This window comes from Macaca nemestrina, chromosome 5 (genome assembly GCF_043159975.1).
Source record: "Macaca nemestrina isolate mMacNem1 chromosome 5, mMacNem.hap1, whole genome shotgun sequence".
Taxonomy (NCBI): Eukaryota; Metazoa; Chordata; class Mammalia; order Primates; family Cercopithecidae; genus Macaca; species Macaca nemestrina.
In genome coordinates, this window is record NC_092129.1 from 129,325,035 (window position 1) to 129,344,283 (window position 19,249).

Sequence of the window (19,249 nt, forward strand, 5' to 3'; positions counted from 1 at the left end):
TGATGTGCCTACCTTGGCCTCCCAAAGTGCTGGGATTACAGACATGAGCCACCGCACCAGGCCCACTGTTCCTCAAATTCTAAGCTCCCTGAAACTCTTACCCTCAAGGTACAATATCAACATGTTTTTAAAAGAAAGAAAAGAACATTTTTATACCAGTGGTAAATGCCGTTTAAAGACTTAAATCCTAAAAGCTTGTATTTACTCTTATCTTAAACTTCTTTGTCACAGGTATTTTCACTGTCTGCTGTATATTCAGCATTGTACTGAGTACTTACATCGCCTCCGTTAAAATTATTTCTTTTTATTGGCCTAATTTCAGATTAACATAAAAGTACCTCACGCTTGTTTAAACCTGCATTAAATGACTTGGATTGTTGTGTCCGGAGTGTTCCTAGCAACACTATTTCACACATAAAGCAAAGTACATACTAGGCTTTTGTGTGTGTCTTTGTCCTTGGTTCAACAGCTCAGAGATAGTAGTGTATTAGTGACTTTTATTCTGGTCTTTTATATGTGTCTTTGTCTTTGATATGACAGCTGAGAGTAGTGGCTTTTATTCTAGTAGGATAAAGTTTAGCCTTTTAGCAATAGAAATGCAAGAGATTTTAATTTTCATTTGTAAAAATAGTGCACATTTAAAATCTGAATGCCTTGCAAAGTGGTCAGATATTTTTATTGGGTCTCCTCCCTCAGTTAAAAGGACAACTGATGGGTGCCAAAAAACAGTATCCCAAAGTCACCTTCAGGACGTTGTAACCTGTGTATTGCAGAGAATAGAGCTCCGTGGGCATTTTTTCCCCTACTTCCAAGATGATATGTTAATTACACAAGTTTGAATTGTTGCTCTGCAACCCATTTATAATACTTTTTGGGTTTATATGCTTTTGGAGTTGTATATGTGTGTAAAGTATGTAAATATATTAGATGTTGCTGCAATTCTGGGTTTATAGCCTAAATGCTATTCAAAGTTAGAAAGCCGGTACAATTTTATCCTTGGAATCAGTGTTGTGATACAGAAAGGCATCTGTTTTAAGATTTTCTTTTGTATATTGTTCCTCTTATCCTTTGGATTCAAAAACGAAGTTTAGGATGGGGATACAATCCAGCAATCATAAAATAATGTATTGGGGCTTTAGATGTTTTATATTGGAAAAGCGTTGTCTTAATGTATCACTTTTTATTATCACCGGTCATCTAGGTTATTGCGTTCAACCCCATTTCAGCTCTAGTTTGGCTTTTAAAGATGTGGTTACGATTCAGAATGCTCATATAGACAGGCTCTAATCAGAAATAAACATAACTGTGTTGAGGTGGCGGGGTTGTTTAACAAAAAGCTAAAAGGTTGGAGAACCTCTTTGAGGACTAGCGCAGAAAGATCAAGATGACTGCAGAGAAGGAGCACTTCAGAAGGCATTAAATTTTAGTTTGAAAAACCTTCAGGAAATTCTCGAGGCTTCCAACTGATTATATGCTATTGAAAAGTAAGTTTGGTTTTCTTTGTCATTTGGTAAATATTCTGATGTTTTTCTGTTTCATTTGCTTAATGAGATCATGAAGTGATTATACTTTAATTGAGGAGAGTTTGGTTTGTTAACATTTTAAATGTCATCCATGTGGCTGATGTTTAAAACTCAAAATGAGCTTGAACTTTTTGTTCTTTTGCCCTACCCATGTTTGAAACTTGTGGGCTAAGAATGAATTTGAAAACTAAGGATTTCAATTTTTTTCAAAGTTAGGAAACTAACAGAAGTTATTGCAACTTCGTTTATATCATTGCTACAAGTTTTTGCTCATTTGGTAAAAAAATAAATGATGCACTCAGTAAGCAAGGAAGTATCTCTTAGACTTTCTTTAGGAAGCATGTTATCTAGTTAAGCAAATAACTTAATTCCAGTAGCAGATGCCAGGCAGATCAGTTGGAGTCTAAGTGAGTGATAGAGGAAGTGCTGAAGAAGGAACATTTCCTCCTGGCTGGGAGTTAGGAATGCTGCATAGAATAAGTGAGTTCCGTCCTGGGCCTGAGGGATGGGCCAATTCATCTGTTTAAATCTATGACTGTAACTATTGTTACAGCTCAGCTTCCATGATACAATGTTAGGACCCCTTCCATAAAATAAAAGCATAATCAATTTGAGATAGTTTCATCCAGCAGTATCACTTTTCCCTGCTTCATATAGGTTAACTAACAATTTTATAAAAAGCTTATCTTCACTTACCAAGATTGGCACCCTCTACAGTCCTAGCAGCAAGGTGTGCTGGGCCTTGAGGCCAGACGGGGCTGGCTTCAAATCCCTGCCTGACACTTGTGGCCTTGTGTAGCTTACCTCTCTGAGCCCCTTTGCCCACCTGTGAAATGGGTGATCATGCCTACTTTTGCATGCTGGGTTTGAAGATTAGGATTCATATATGAAAGCATATCCTTTCTCATTATAGTCATTTAAAGATTAACTTATATCTTTTCACATACCCATTCTGAGACTTAACCAAGTTTCCTGTTCCATCAGGTTTTAGCTGTTCTGGAGTCAGAGATCTATAGATGGTATCTTGCAACCTGTAATTGTTGTTGCGAACAGTTCCAGATTCCTAGTTTTTTAGTCAGCTGACACTGAGTGATTGTGCAGGTGGAGATCTCATGTTTCTGGTTCACGTACCCAAATCAAGCAGCCTTTTCCATTTCCTGAGCAAAAAGATTCTGATGAGAGCTAATAAAAGTTGATTGAAAGTTTATTTTGTTGTTGTTTAAATCTGCTAGGTTATTTCCTATAGTTACTAACATTTTTTCCCTGTTATAATCATATTACTTGGCCCGTAATGTTTCTGTGATGAGGGTGAATGACCCAAATGCCTTCTAAGACCAGGGAAATACACATAAATAAGGGAATAAACTGTAGACAGTGTGCACCCCTGAGAAGCAGACAGCTTGCTGCACAGTCACAGCCTTCGTGCTGAGCTTCTGGGTATTGTTTTAAGACTGAGAAACTAGATTTACATGTGAAATGTCTGGGAAATAGTGGATACACTGTTGCTTGCCTTTTTTTTTTTTTTTTTTTTTCTAAACTGCTATTGTAGGCCAAACCAAATACACCGTGGCCTGGTTTGCTTTGTGAGGAGTCAGTTTCCTACCTCTGTAGTAACTGTCTTGGTGCCATGTGCAAAGGGTACATTCAAGGGTTTGCCTGAATAATTCCGTATCTTTTCACTTACGTATGGATAGTGGATGTTTTGTTTCAATCACACATAGTGATTCATAATCTTCACTGTTCACGCCAACTATCATGATTGAAAGCATACAATTTCAGGAAAAACAAAAGTAGGTTCTAGTTGTATTCTGCCCAGAAGTCTGACTTTGGTGTTTAAGTCTTTATTTTTATTAGAATTCCACCAGGTATTGTTAATAAGTGCACTAGTGCACCCTGCATTGTAAATTGTATATGGTTTCAGAGTGGAGAATTTGTCTTAAATTACTTGAGATAAACCAAAATTAAATTGGTGAAACCCCTAAAATAACTTCTCCACACGGTATATTCATGGTTATGGTTTAACTCTCCAAAGGTGGGACTGGTAGTAGGATTATGAAAGTGTAATCTAGCTTATTACTTTGCCAATAAGTAAGCATAAGCTACCTTGACTGCAATGTCCAGATAACCTCTTTCTTAAACTTATAATAAGCCAACTGAGGAAATAAATTTTAAAATGCAGCTTCTTTTTTACAACAGCAGTTTCCAGAATCTTTGCTCCAAAATACATCTTTTTTGATGTACAGCTTGTCAAAATGGGTATCGACCTTTCCATAGGATATTAAGTAGGACAGAGGAAAGAAGGGGTGGAAGTGGCACTACTGACTGATCCTTTCTACAGGTTTCCATATTATGCATATGAACACTTATTTTGTGCTGTACTGTAAGCAGATGTGACTGGCCGGAGTTACTGTGGATCCTTTACAGACTTCACGTTTCCTTGCCTTTTTCTTCTGGAGGTCACCCTGAAAACAAGTCTGGAAGAATGTTAATTTTTCTCACCTTTATTTTCAATAGGTGGAATACATGTTGGTATCTTTTGATCATGAAAATAAAAAAGTCCGATTGGTCCTGTCTGGGGAGAAAGTTCTTGAAACTCTACAAGAGAAGGGGGAAAGGACAAACCCAAAGTAAGCTCTCATATGCTGATTTAGTGTTTCTGAAACTGCTAAAACTACTAGAATGTGGAGTTTTTTCTCAGTTATTGGAGTCAGGGTAGCATAACAGTTAAGAGTATAGGCTCTGGTTTCAGGTTGACAGAGTTTCAAATCATGGTTCCTTTACTCAATAGCTGAATAACCTTGGGCAAGTTACTTAACTGTTCTGTGCCTCAGTTCTCTCGTCTGTAAAGATAATAGCACTACCTACCTAAGGTGTTGGAATTAAGTACATTAATATATGAAGCACTTTGTACAGTAAACTAAATATAAAGCCTGTTTTTTATTAAAATATTTTTGGGAAAAAATGTATTGCGGAAGCATATAACTGGGTTCACAAACCATGGTGCAAGATATAACTTGCAGATGGGTTTTGTTGGCTAGCATGATGTTTTTCTTGTTTGTTTGTTTTTTGAGATGGAGTCTCGCTCTGTCGCCCAGGCTGGAGTGCAGTGGCGCGATCTCAGCTCACTGCAAGCTCTGCCTCCTGGGTTCACGCCATTCTCCTGCCTCAGCCTCCCAAGTAGCTGGGACTACAGGTGCCCACTATCCCGCCCAGCTAATTTTTTGTATTTTTAGTTGAGATGGGGTTTCGCCATGTTAGCCAGGATGGTCTCCATCTCCTGACCTTGTGATCCGCCTGCCTCAGCCTCCCAAAGTGCTGGAATTACAAGCATGACCCACCGTGCCTGACCTGGCACGTTTTTAAGATATTCCTGTATTTAAGGAGAGAGAAGGGGAGGGAAGGGGAGTATATCCTCCTCTGTTCATTTTCCACTCATTCGTTTTGGGGAAGCTGCATTTGAGTTTGGAGGGCAGCACTGAATTGAAAGAACCCTTAAGGCTTCATCACCTTCTCTGCAGAGTAGGTTAGTTTGTCCTGGACAGTGAATGCTCTGTGTGCATTTTCAGTTATTTATAAAAATTTTGGGTCAGGCACGGTGGCTCACGCCTGTAATCCCAGCACTTTGGGAGGCCAAGGCAGGCGGATCACTTAAGGCCAGGAGTTCGAGACCAGCCTGGCCAACATGGCAAAACCCCGTCTCTACTAAAAATACAAAAATCAGCCGGGTGTGGTAGTGCACGCCTGTGATCCCAGCTACACAGGAGACTGAGGCACGAGAATCACTAGGACGTGGGAGGCAGAGGTTGCAGTGAGGCAGAGGTTGCAGTGAGCCGAGATCGTGCCATTATACTCCAGCCTGGGTGACAGAGTGAGACTCTGTCTCAAAAGAAAAAAAAACATTTTGGACCCAATACTTGTTGACCCTTATGTAGTTGAATAGCTATGGAAAAGTAATAATCACTGAGAACTCTGAAGGAGTTCTTAGCTTCATTTATACCTAATGGTTTCTACACTTTTAAAGCAACTTTAAAAACTTAAAAATTGAGCAGACTATAGCAGAAGAATAAGATGGAACTAAATTATTTCTCCTCCATAGCCATCCTACCCTTTGGAGACCAGAGTATGGGAGTTACATGATTGAAGGGACACCAGGACAGCCCTACGGAGGAACCATGTCCGAGTTCAACACAGTTGAGGCCAACATGCGAAAACGCCGGAAGGAGGCTACTTCTGTATTAGAAGAAAATCAGGCTCTTTGCACAATAACTTCATTTCCCAGGTTAGTTCCTATATTAACATGCCCCAGCAGATCTCTCGGAGATACAGGTAATGAAAAGAGCAAGTCATAACCCAGGCTTTCCACCCTATAATCCCCATACGTTACAGACAGTTTATCTTTTATACACTGCACTTGATAGACTCTATAACAGTAGAGCTGCAGGCATAGTTGCATGCCAGCTTCTGTCAGCTGTGGTGGCTGCACCGTGGTGAGCACACTCAGTGGGGCTCAGTGGGAAAGACCAGGATACTGTGATGACAGACCAGCAGCGTGGCCGTGTCTGCCGCAGGCGAGGGTGGAGGGAGCAGCAGGCCTGCCACACAGTTCTGACTCTGTAAGCAGTAGCCAGAGCTTCTGGAATACCATCCCCTGGTGACTGTGATGGTTGTGCCCTCACGCACTTTCAAAAAGGAGCATTTACCTACTAGCATATGGTGGCTTCAGTGGCAGATCGGAGGGTCTGTGGTGCGCCCAAAGCGCTATCGATACCGATACTCTATGAACAACATGAGTCATTAGGTCCTTGCATATTGTCCTGAAAAGAAGATTTAGGGTTTGTCATCAAATCTAGTTATGACCAAAAGTACATAAAAGTAAATAGTGAAATTATGTTCTTCGCTTAGAATGAGGTACATGAATATCATATGTATTATACATAGAACCCCTATGTAAAAATACATTTCTGCCAAAGCATGAATGTGATTTATCTATGCTAGGTGTCTGTCAGATTGTGACAGTATACTTAGCTCCTCAAAGTTCAAAGGAGCTCTGGGGGTTGGTATCCGTGGTGGAGAGAACACTTTGAACTATTTTTATACCTTTTCTCTGATAAATGTCCATCAGCCATTCAGGGTCATATCATTGGCCTCAGAGGGGCATTTACATGGGAATTTTATTGTTTTTTATATCTCTATTGTAACATCTAAATAGTTGAAAACTTATTTAAGCCAGCCATCTAACATTTATAGAAGCATCTCTATTTCTGTGATACCTTCATTCTATATGTACAGGCCACTTCCCTCCCTCTCCCCACCAGAAGGAAAATCCCAGCTGGGTGAGGGTGGACAGATTTGTTTTGATTAGAGTGGGCGCATTTCTTCGACTTAACGTTTGAAAGAGGAGGTGAAAAATCACTGGCCCTGCCATTCACTCAGACACTTGAGTGCCTGCTGCAGGCAGAATGGGCATGCTCTCATGAGTGAGGATGGACAGATCTGTCTCTGTGGAGCCGGGAGGACGAAGGACAATCAAATACCCATAGATTCAATACGTGTCAAAGTGGGGCCATGTGAGGAGGAGGAGATGGGGAACAAAGAGTACAACCTGAGTATCCAGTGGACTCTGGTGGGTGGAGGGAGAGGGGGTGGCATGTCCAAGATTCCAGGAGGAGTGAAATAGGAATGGGGAGCTGAGGAAGGTCTTAGGGAGGGGAAGCAGTGTGTGTAGAAGTCCTAGGATGAGCCAAGCAAGCGGGGACTTCCTGGGAACTAGAAGAAAGCAAGCTGGCCAGTGTGACTAGGAGGCTGAGGAGGAAGTGCAAGTATGGGGTAAACGGAAGCTGGCAGGTAATTGGCAGGCAGGTCAGGTTAACCACAAATTTTAGTTGTTCTCCTAAAAACAGTTGGAGGCCTTGGGAAGGCTGGGTTGGGCGAATGGCATCCCCTTTTTGCTTTGCAGACCTCACTTGGGCTGTAGGTGCCAGGGCTTAGTAGGAAGTGAGTGAGCGAGCTCCCTGTGGATAGACAAGGGCTGCCTGGATGCTGGTGGGTGCTGGTGATAGGAAAAGTGTGTGGTTTAAAAGATGGCAGAGTCGGTGAACTGCTGGGAAGAGAAGACACATCAAGGCTTTTGCTACAGGTCATTGTCCTGAAAACCTTAGAATACTAGAGTAGAGGCCAAGGAGGAGGTTACAGATGTTAAATGACAACTTCTAGTGTACTGGAAAATGTAATACCTTGTATTTTCCTTTTTTTCCCCCTTAACATTAAGAGGGTTGTACATTTCACTTAGCAAATTAAGAAAGTGGGAGGGGATTTGTAACACAAACCAGAACTGTTTTATATATTAAAGCTGAAGAATATATAGGATTGATGGGCAGTGGTGTTTCCTTCTGGGCCAGAAAATAAAGTTTTGGGTTAAACCTAATGTGTCCCTTACCTTGAGAATGGTTCCATATGGGATAGTTGCCTTTTTAAAAAAGATTTAGCGTGCATTAAATGCGTGGGCATGGTGGCTCACACCTGTAATCCCAGCACTTTGGGAGGCCAAGGCAGGCAGATCACCTGAAGTCAGGAGTTCTAGACCAGCCTGGCCAACATGGTGAAACCCCGTCTTTACAAAAAATACAAAAATTAGCCACGTATGGTGGTATGTGCCTGTAATCCCAGCTACTTGGGAGGCTGCGGCAGGAGAATCGCTTGAACCTGGGAGGCAGAGGTTGTGAGCTGAGATTGTGTCACTCTGCTCCAGCCTGGGTGACAAAGCAACCCTCCATCTCAAAATAAATAAATAAAAATAAAAAGATTCAGCATCTTAAGTCATTGTGAAGGGGGAGTTGAGACAGAGGAATAAGCTTTATTCTAAAAACCTATAATTTTGAAAAAATTATATGTATAATTTTTTTATACCCTGTCCATATAGGAAGGTATTTTGGGACTTGGAACAATAATTATTAGTTATTTAGTGGCTAGAAGCCTCCCTATACATCCACAGTAAATGATAAAGTTTTGTTGTAGTATAGGATCAAGAGAGAAAGGAGTACTCTGGTTCTTAAGTGTAAACAGGGTGACTTTCTTTATAAAGATGCAAAGCTCTATAGTGTGGAACTGTAGTCCGAAACAGTAACCATATGACTATTTAAATTTAAAATTAAAATTATATAAAATGAAAATTATAGTTCCTGATGTGACTGAGGAACTAGCCTCATTTCAAGGGCTCAGTAACTACGTGGTTAGTGACTACGACGTTGTTTTGGATAGTAGAGATATTAAACATTTCCCTCACTCCAGAAAGTTCTGTGGGACAGCATTGGTCCAAAATGAAGCAGTGCCATAGGTGTCTGAAGATGCAAGTTCTGATTCTACCTTCTCCCTGCCACACAAACACATATTCATTCTCTTTTCATGCAATCTGATTCTGGTGAGCAAGGAATCCCCTTAGATTTAAGTTTGTTACTCTCCCAAAGAACTATTCCTAAGGTTGTTGGCTCATAGTAAATAATGGACATAGCTTCAAGAATTCTCAAGAACCCTTGTAGCTGGGAACTGTTTTCTAGATAAGATCACTACCTTCAATTGTTTCCAAAGTGGATATGGGCAGCCAACAAATACTTTATTTTATATTAAGAAAAGGTAGGGGTTAAAAATAAGGCATGGATGGCCAGGTGTGGTGGCTCACGCCTGTAAGCCCAGCACTTTAGGAGGCCGAGGCAGAAGGATTACTTGAGCCTAGGAGTTCAAGACCATTCTGGGCAACATAGTGAGACCTCATCCCTAAAAAAAAAAAAAAAAAAAATTGGGTACAGTGGCTCACGCCTGTAATCCCAGCTACCCTGGAGCCTGAGGCAGGAGGATGGCTTGAGCCCAGGAGTTCAAGGCTGCACTGAGCTATGATTGCACCACTGCACTCCAGCCTGGGAGACAGAGCAAGACCCTGTCTCAGAAAAAAAAAATAATTTTTTTTAAAAAAGGTATGAGCTTATCTTGAGCCTCAAGCCAAAAGTTTCTTCCCACTGATTTAAAACTCCTCCCTTGTTTGGCTTTCACTTAGTCCTTGTCCTCCCTCACAGCACATGTAATATATTGACCTCAAATTCCTAACTTGGAAAAACTGGGGCCATCACTAAAAGTGATGTGGAATTTGAGCTTTACACTTAGGAATAAATATGGAGCTTCATTTTTCTGTGTTGAAAGTAGAGCTCCTTAAGTAAGAGAAAAGGGTTGGGTTTCAGACTTCAGAGGGTGATCTCAGGGGTAGATGGGGATACCTGCAGAGATACTCCCTAATCTTGAGGGACTCATGAGGTGACCTACAGAGGCATAAAACAGGCTCCTTCCAGATTCAGAGCCTACCGGGAAGTGGGAGGCAGTGGTGCCATGCAGGGGGTCCAGAGATAATCTGAGAGTTTAGAGATGGAAAAGGAAGACACCCATCATAGGCCATGTAGGGGGACACCTGTCACCCATGACAGCTGATGTGACCAAGGGAAATGACTTCTGTGCTGTCAGTCCTTTCTATTAGATGAAGAGATGGAGAGGACCCGAGTAAATGCTGTGTGGATTGTGGGTGAGTGGAGACTTGGATAAAGTTACTAGTGGGCTGGAATTAAAAGAAGATCCTTGTGAGCAAGAAGTGTGGGGGTGGTTGTAAAGGGGCACAGTATTTACACAACATTTGTTTTGTAAACACAAAACCCTCTGAAAAGGGGATACTAGAAATGAGGTGTCTTTAGCAGGTGCAGTGATGGCAAGACTGCACACAATTAATTCCTGTAAACAAATCCCATCTATTTAGTTCTTCAATTTGTTGTAGATTAGGCTGTCCTGGGTTCACACTGCCCGAGGTCAAACCCAACCCAGTGGAAGGAGGAGCTTCCAAGTCCCTCTTCTTTCCAGATGAAGCAATAAACAAGCACCCTCGCTTCAGGTGAGTATGGCTTTGTGTTGAAATGCAGATGCCCTTCGCTAGACCCCTGACTTCTGAGAGTATAGTGTTTCTGTCTAGAAATCCTTTTTGAGCATTAACTGAGTTTTGGCTGTCTTCCTAAGTAACCAGAGAAGACAGCAGATGTGTACCTGTTCACATCTTCAGTACCCCCAGGCTCCTTGGTTGTTGATGCGTGCACCAGGCTTGTCAGTTCTCCAAGTCATCACAAAGTTACTAGCTGAGCCACTGACCTCTTTTAATGAGGAGATTATTTTCAGTCCTAGGTCTGTAAATGCCTACTGGGATTTTTTTTTTCTTTTCATTATTTCTAATTTTTTTCCCTCTATCTAACCGTCAGTATCTGTGATCTGCCCATCTTACTCTATATAACTTATAAAATAGGTACGGTACCTGATATATATAACAAGCACTCTCTTCTCTTCCATTAACTTCGAGTTCTGTTGGTTTGTCGTTCAATTCTGAGGTTTTAAGTTGCTTTAAGGCTGTCACTAGTCTGATCTTAGCTTTGCACAATGCATGCTCATCTGTCACCCTGAGCCTAGGCTCCTGACCCAGAGTGGCAACATGGAGACTTCTCATTACTTTTAACAGGCCCGCACGTTTGCTACGTGCAGAGCCTTTTGGGGAAGACAGATACTTGTAGACATAGTTTCTAACTTCATAGGTTGTCATGTGTTTAAAGGAAAATAAAAATAATTCAGTTGCTCAAGAAGAGATAGATTATAACAGATGTCAAGAGATGCACCAGAAATCCTTCTTGGAGAAAGTGAGATGCTTCTGACTGAGGGGATCAAAGCAGGCTTCATGGAAGAAGTGGCATTTAGGCTGAATCTATAGCAGCACTGCCCATAGAAACATGTAATTGTAAATGTTCTCATAGCCACATTAAAGTAAAAACCAGATGAACATAATTTTATATTTTATTTAACCCAATATGTCCAAAAATGTTATTTGAACCATGTAATCCTTTATTCACAAGTAATTTCGTGTTTTTTTTGGTACTGCGTCTTCAAAATCTGGTGTATATTTTACTCTGACAGCACGTGCGTGTTTTAATTAGGACAAGCCATATTTCAAGTACTCAGTGGCCACAGTGTGCCTGGTAGCTTCTGGACTAAACAAGCATGAGTCTGGAGCATAAGGATTAATCCTGCAGATTTGAAGGAGGGAGGAACAAGGTATTGGGGCTCCAGAGATGCCTGGGCAAAGTGGGTACTAAAGTTTGACCAAAGTCTTTGGAGTTAATTTGGGACATGTTGGAAACAGTGAAAGCAGACCATGGCAGACTTTGAACACCTGAATTGATTTGGTAAGTTAAGGGAGCCGTGGGAGCAGGGGTTGAGCAGGAGACAGAACAGCATTCTTGAGCAGGAGCCAAAGAATTGATAGTAATGCAAAACCTTTAATCAGAAAGTTCCTTTATAGTATCTTGACTCAGATACGTTATTTGTTGAGTTGTCTTAGAGAACTAATCTGAGGTATGATTTCATTCCGCTTACTTGTGCGTAATCAAATTCTTCTTTTACACGATGACTGTTAGGTGACCAATTTATGACGTTTGGTTGTCTGTTTTAGTACCTTAACAAGAAATATCCGACATAGGAGAGGAGAAAAGGTTGTCATCAATGTACCAAGTAAGTCTACTGAGAGGTAGTGGGGTGGGAGAGAGACATGTTGAATTGTTGTTTAATCCTGAATTCTAAACCATTTTTATTTTTGTATTTTTATAATACAGTATTTAAGGACAAGAATACACCATCTCCATTTATAGAAACATTTCCTGAGGATGATGAAGCTTCAAGGGCTTCTAAGCCAGATCATATTTACATGGATGCCATGGGATTTGGAATGGGCAATTGCTGTCTTCAGGTATTGTTTCAAACATACAGAGAGGCAAAGTGTTCCATCCATTTCTGTTTTTTAGCTTCTTTATATATGTATGTTTCCTGTTCCAAAAATCACATTTTATTGAGGTTGAAATGGTAGCTGGTATGCCTTTCTGAAAAACAGTGAAATTATATTAGCAAATTCATTGGTAGCTGTCTATGACTAATCGTTCTACAGACTCTGTGGTTCACCACAAAGGTATACACAGTATATGTACCTTTGTAATTGTAATTTCAGTTAACTTAAAATGCAATATATTCTGTCATTGTTGCTCTTCTCTTTTTATATGCCTAGTTTTTACTGCCATCTCGTGACAGGCTAATGAGGTGGCTTAAATATTGTTCTAAACTCTGAAAATGAGCTCTGATGGAAATATTCCAGTGATTTCGTGATCCAAGGGATTTGTGCAAAACTGTCTAGAGGTATAAAAAGAGTAAATAACTTAGCAGCTTGTGTTTATCTTGCCCCTGAGTGAAGTATACAGGAGCCTGTCTCTGTTTACCCATTAAAAAATTTTCCTGGATCTGTTTAAATTATGGTGCCCCTGGCAGTGAGTGTCCAAGCGCGCTTAAGACCGGAATGGAAGAGCATGGAACCCGTCAGGTGGCCACACGCAAGCCTGCAGTTGGGTTTTGGCTCTGTCACTACTCAGGTATTTGGGCAACTCCCTTTACATCTTTTGGCTCAGGTTTTTCGTCATTTGAAAGAAGGGCTGATATTAAGTCCCCTTCTAGATCTGACTCTACGCTAATATTTATTTTATTGCCTTAACTAATGGAAGTAAAAGAGAGAGGCTGCTTGTTATTTAATGTCCAAGGAAATTTTATCCAGTTCTGATTACTTCAGCTGATTAAAAACAGCGTCCTTAGAGGCGCGGGGCCGTGCAGAGCCTGGACCCATTAAGACCCTTCTGAGCCCCCAGCCTGACTTCTCTCAATGCAGAGGCCCAGAACCCAGCCTTCCTTCACCTCAGACAGCTACCGCGTGTACACGCATTTCTTGCGCATATATCTCTGTTCTGTTTATTTTCAAAACTAAGTATAATCCAAATTGAATGCTAGAATCAGATTTTTCCATTCTGAATGTGTTTAAATAACGTGACTGAGGATAATTTCTTTCTGTTTTCTTGACATTTATAGGTAGCATAAAATATGTGACTTCCAAATAAACACAAACCATCACATTTCACGAAAAAAGAGATTTTTCAACTTTTAACTGCATATCTGTTTTCCTATCTTAATTACAAGTATTTCTAAAGAAAACCATTAAGTTCTAGAGCTTACAGTACATGGTTTTAGAATTGTGTAAGTGCTGTTAGTGTATTGATTGCCTTTTCTTGGTTTAATATTAAACCAGGGTGTTCTGCCAAGGACCGCATAGTTTCTCTGATATAGTTCCAAGGGATTTCTTTCCACTGAAACACTGTATGTATACCCATAAATGTTTCCTAGTGGTAGATGATCAATATTTTTATTGCTTGTAGATAGAAGTTTTCCATCCAGTGTAAGCTCTGTCATGGGTGTAGGATTGTTTTCTTTTTCCCAATGACATATACAGTTTCACTACGCCACTTAAATCATTAGCACAGATAAAGCATTTCATGTGTGGCACATGAATTGAATTTTGCCAATTCACCACCAGAATCCCTGCTTTATGTCTCTTCAGTGGAACGCTAAAACGACTTCTTTCCCAAGTACACTGATTTGATCTGTACAAATTATATGAATGTATTAAATTATCACGTGTGCCCTGAAGCTGTGTACATCTATTATGTATCATTAGAGAGATGGGGGAAAAAAAGAAACTACTTATTACAGTAAAGCAGAAAAAATAGTTTTAAAGTAATTTTTTAAGGCTAATGGAAGACTTAGTGTATAAAACAAAAAGCATTTTAACCACATTCAAATTCTTGACTGTTTTGGGGCCTTTCAGGGATCACTTAAAAAGCACCAAGTTCACAGCCAGGCGCGGTGGCTCATGCCTGTAATCCCAGCACTTTGGGAGGCTGAGGTGGGCAGATCACTTGAGGTCAGGAGTTTGAGACCAGCCTGGCCACCATGGCAAAATCTCGTGTCTACTAAAAATACAAAAATTAGACATGGTGGCATGTGCCTGTAATCCCAGCTAGTCAGGAGTCTGAGGCATGAGAAACGCTTGAACCTGGGAGGCGGAGGTTGCAGTGAGCCAAGATTGTACCACTGCATTCCAGCCTGGGGAACAGAACAAATCTTTGTCTCCAAAAAAAAAAAGCACTAAGTTCATGACAGGTTATGAGACCCCCCAACCCACCCCCCCAAAGTCATGTGACTTCAGATCTGGGTTGTAGATAAAGTTTAGATTAGATGTTTAGGTTTCTAACATATATCTTCCTTAGTTCCTCCCTCCACCCCCAGCCCCACCCCCATCAGTTTCCTGGCAGCATTGTGTGTCTCCTTTATATGATGCTTTAAAAGGACACTAGAAGCCCAAATTACTCATGTATTCATAGCTTTTTAAGGCATAAGAACTTTTTTTCCTTCCATTAAAGCCATTATCCACAGTGATGTCCTATTTAATTTGATGATTGCATATCAGCTCTAGAGTAAGAAAGCTAATTACTAAAGGTATTTAAAATAACTAAGTCACTTCACTGTTGTATACTTCTCTGGGGTTGGATTTCCCAGGATTCACCTGCAAATTATGTATTGTGTACAGGCCATCTGAGAGAAGCCAATTGAAAAACTGGAAAGAAAACCTGCTTCTCATAGTATCTTTTTAAAAACAAAAATGACACACACTAAAATACCTAAGAGTAACACAAAAAAGACATAAAAAACTAAGAGATGCATGTTCAAAATAATTATTTAGTCAAAATACTTGGGAAACATGTAGTTTTTTGTTTTTCTTTAAATCTCAATGCCTTGTCAGTTGGCCTTTGGGGTCCCTGTCTTTCAGGTTTCTCACCATACCTTTGACCTTATGTTATCCTCTTTAGCACCTCTTTTTTTTTTTTTCCCAAGATTCTCATTTGTTAAGCACTAACCAGGTGTCCTGCACACTTGGGATAGAGAATGGGAAGAAAGATCCCCGCCCTTCTGGAGCTTCCACTTCAGCAAATAAGTGCATAAAGACTTTGCGTGCCAGCTCCCATTTCCTCACTGCTCGTGTAATTCATGCCACACGCAAAGTGATTTCCAAGTTCCCACCTCTTTGCAGCAGCTCCCCTTGGTTTGGTTATCAGTGACCTAATTGCCAACCCTTATCAATCTTTGTCTACTTTAACCTTTGAAACTCTTATTCTTTGGTGCCCATGACACAGCTTTTCTCTGTGTTGAATTAATTATTAATTATTATTAAACTAGTAATGACTAGTTAATATAGTCTCCACACTGACATGAAATGCGATTATAATTGAGCAGGCAAACCTGAGTCTCCAGTAGACGTCTGCTGTGGAAAACAAAGTTGAGATCTAGCTAAGACCATTGGAACTAACAAGTTGAGATTGTAACAGTCAAATATTCACTTAGCTGCTGTATTTCAAGTCTTCAACACTGAAATTATTTCGTGTTCCAACACTAAATTCAAGCTGTCATTATTGAATAACACGAAATTCAAACTGTCGTTATTGAATAACAACAACAGAGGAGATTAAAACTGTTACCAACTTGCAGTTATGACTAATGTGCTAACACAAACACATTTGTGTTCCTTGTCCCTTCTACCCTCTTGGAAAAAAAGCAGGTCTTTTGTTTTTGGTTTTGGTTTTTGTTGGGTAACAAAGAATTTATGCTCACCAAGTTGTATGATCTTTCTCTCTGCCTGACTCTTAAGTGTCCTACCTACCCTCCTTGTGCAGGCTTCCTGGGTGATCTCCCCATCTTCAGGACATTGTCTGAGCCTACTCCCCAGGTATTTCTACAACTCAGATTTTTCTTCTGAGCACCAGCCCTGGAGACCTAGCCACTTAGAGGACCTCTTTTTCTGTCTGTTCTCTTGGCCTCATAAGTCCATCACGTCATGACACCTCTTTATCTCTAACCTCTGAACACCCAAGCCAAAACCTAAGCCATCCCCCACTCTCGGTCTCCCCTTGGTCACCAGTGCCTGCTACTTTGACTTTAGTATCACTCCCCCCCACATCCTTCCTCAGCCTTTTCCTTGACAGATGCAGTATTTTAACTGCTTCCCAGTCTTTCTAGTCTTGCCCCCTTCCAAGCTCTTCACCATACTGCCACCAGTGAAGTTTGAAAACAATAGTTGGCCAGGTGCGGTGGCTCACGCCTGTAATGCCAGCACTTTGGGAGGCCGAGGCGAGCGGATCACGAGGTCAGGAGATCGAGACCAACCTGGCTAACACTTTGAAATCCCGTCTCTACTAAAAATACAAAAACAAAATTAGCCGGGCATGGTGGTGGGCACACGTAGCCCCAGCTACTCGGGAGGCTGAGGTGGAAGAATGGCGTGAACGCAGAAGGCAGAGCTTGCAGTGAGCTGAGATCACGCCACTGCACTCCAGCCTAGGCGACAGAGTGAGACTCCATCTCAAAAAAAAAAAAGGAAAGAAAGAAAAGAAAAGGGAAGGGAAGGAAAGCAAAAGGCAGGGAAAGGAAACAATAGTTAACAGGTCCAAATACCTTTTGCATCCCTCACTAACTGAAGGGATAGGAAGGCAACAAGCCAGTAGAAGAGAAAATGCTTTGCTAAAGGTCATTGTATGTCTGTGTCTTATTTTTCTTTTTTGACTACTTAATCTTATTTCACTTAGGACCTTGGTTATTTATATTAGTTGCCTATAGGCAATGGAACATAATTAAATACCATTTTCTAGTTAAATTCACCTAAGACAACTTTTAAACAAAACTCTTGCATTAAATGTTGCCATTCATGAAGCATTGTTAACTTGCCCGTCTCTCCCCAGCACCTTCCTTATCTGATTTCACTGCTTGGGGAGCATGCTAATGATTCCTTGGTGTTAATAACTTTGCAATTCTTAAACAGGTGACATTCCAAGCCTGCAGTATATCTGAGGCCAGATACCTTTATGATCAGTTGGCTACTATCTGTCCAATTGTCGTAAGTATAAATTACCTCTTATTTTAAATACTACTTCGTAGGAAATAAGATAACATATGCAGAATTTACTAACGGTGTGCTATTTAAGTCCAGTTAAGACCTCAGTCAGAGATGGACTAATATAAGTAGTATGCAGGTTTAGGTATAATGAACTGAGAGTCTACACTGTAGAAGTTTACTATTGCTAGTACAACATTGATTTGTTAAACGTCAAGTTTGAATGTGGACATTTTCCCTCTCCCATACTTCATGTCCTCACATTAGAGAGAGGATGATTTAAGTGAATCAAACCCAAGGAACTGGATTCTTCTTGGTATATTTCACTGTAAGATAGGCACAGGTATGTGTGGTGGAGCTCTGTATGGGTTGCACAAACTGATTATTTTTTATCAGAAATATAACTGCATGGAGCTTTTTTTAGCATGTAAGTGACATTTTTGAATTTGCAGGAGCTGACTTTTGTTTGTTTTTAGATGGCTTTGAGTGCTGCATCTCCCTTTTACCGAGGCTATGTGTCAGACATCGATTGTCGCTGGGGAGTGATTTCTGCATCTGTAGATGATAGAACTCGGGAGGAGAGAGGACTGGAGGTGGGAATTATTGTTCCTTAATAGCCCTTTTAAATCAAGCAGGTAAAAATGGATCTTTTGTAACTACTTGCAATTTTAGGATGTCTCCCTGAAATTTTTATCTAAAGTGAGGAAAAAGATTTGGTCTAGGTGGGGAGTTAATTTCTATCATATGTTGATGTCTGTATTTGTTTTAGCTTCATTTAAAATTAGTAGTGCCATTTTTCTATATTTTGGAAGTGCTGATGGCTGTTTTTAGCAAAAGGCTTTTTGGTGCTACATGAGTGTTTTGTATATGGTTCTTTCTGCCGTGGAAAGTATAATTTGTGTCAGAGATTCTTTTTTCATGTAAAAGGTTAGGCATTGACTAATAAGGGTGAGATGGCACCTCTTGTTTGCATGTTGAACTGTAAAGTAACCCTTGCATCTCTCCAGCAAGGGGTGTGCATCAGAACCACCCATGGAAATCTTTAAAAGTAGACACCGAGACCCTATCCTAGACCTACTAAATAAGAATCTCTAGGATGGGACCTGAACCAGGGGTGTTTTTAAAGGAGCCCTCATAAGTGTTTTTGATATTCTTAACCAGGGCTATACTACTGCTGCTCTGGTCTTCATGTAATTGTTCATAAATTGTTGAACATGCTTTCTAAGTAGAAATAAACTTTAAAGGATAAATTATTTTGATAGGTTTATCTTACATTATAGATTTATTTATTTATTTGCTTTTAACCTTAGCATTTATTTTCCCTAGCTTAATAAGAATGAAAGTGATCTGCTTGTAAAAGAAAGAAGTATATTTAAATCATACCAGAAAAAAAGGGTATTTAAATTACCTTCAGATTTCAAAAAATATAATTTTCCTTAATAATACTTTTCAGGGCTCTCTAACTTTTTTTCTGTATCTTATGTTGAGGTTTTTATATAATTATCATACATAAAAATATATTATTTTCAACTCATTTTATATAGCATATTCATTTATATATATTTTTAATCTTTAGCCATTGAAGAACAATAACTATAGGATCAGTAAATCCCGATATGACTCAATAGACAGCTATTTATCTAAGTGTGGTGAGAAATATAATGACATCGACTTGACGATAGATAAAGAGATCTACGAACAGCTGTTGCAGGAAGGTGGGTTCCCACTGCATCTTTCTGGGTTTAATTGTACGCCTTTAGTTCTTCAAAGCTCTTATACACTTTTTTGCTGACTCCTGGTCTGGTTTCTATTTTTAGTGTGAAGTCTTTAACTTTCCTTATGAGGC

The 19,249-nt window shown here is 40.2% G+C and overlaps 1 protein-coding gene across 1 annotated transcript in view; it reads left to right on the forward strand.

Annotated features, from left to right (window-relative positions):
• Positions 1 to 19,249, forward strand: part of LOC105490843 (glutamate-cysteine ligase catalytic subunit) — a 46,989-nt gene that overhangs the window by 18,248 nt on the left and 9,492 nt on the right. The window contains exons 2-9 of the mRNA XM_011756797.2: positions 4,038 to 4,150; positions 5,620 to 5,802; positions 10,333 to 10,446; positions 12,043 to 12,101; positions 12,203 to 12,336; positions 17,332 to 17,406; positions 17,880 to 17,996; positions 18,980 to 19,118. Of these exons, the coding sequence (XP_011755099.1) occupies positions 4,038 to 4,150; positions 5,620 to 5,802; positions 10,333 to 10,446; positions 12,043 to 12,101; positions 12,203 to 12,336; positions 17,332 to 17,406; positions 17,880 to 17,996; positions 18,980 to 19,118 (934 nt within the window). The remainder of the gene's footprint in view (positions 1 to 4,037; positions 4,151 to 5,619; positions 5,803 to 10,332; positions 10,447 to 12,042; positions 12,102 to 12,202; positions 12,337 to 17,331; positions 17,407 to 17,879; positions 17,997 to 18,979; positions 19,119 to 19,249) is intronic.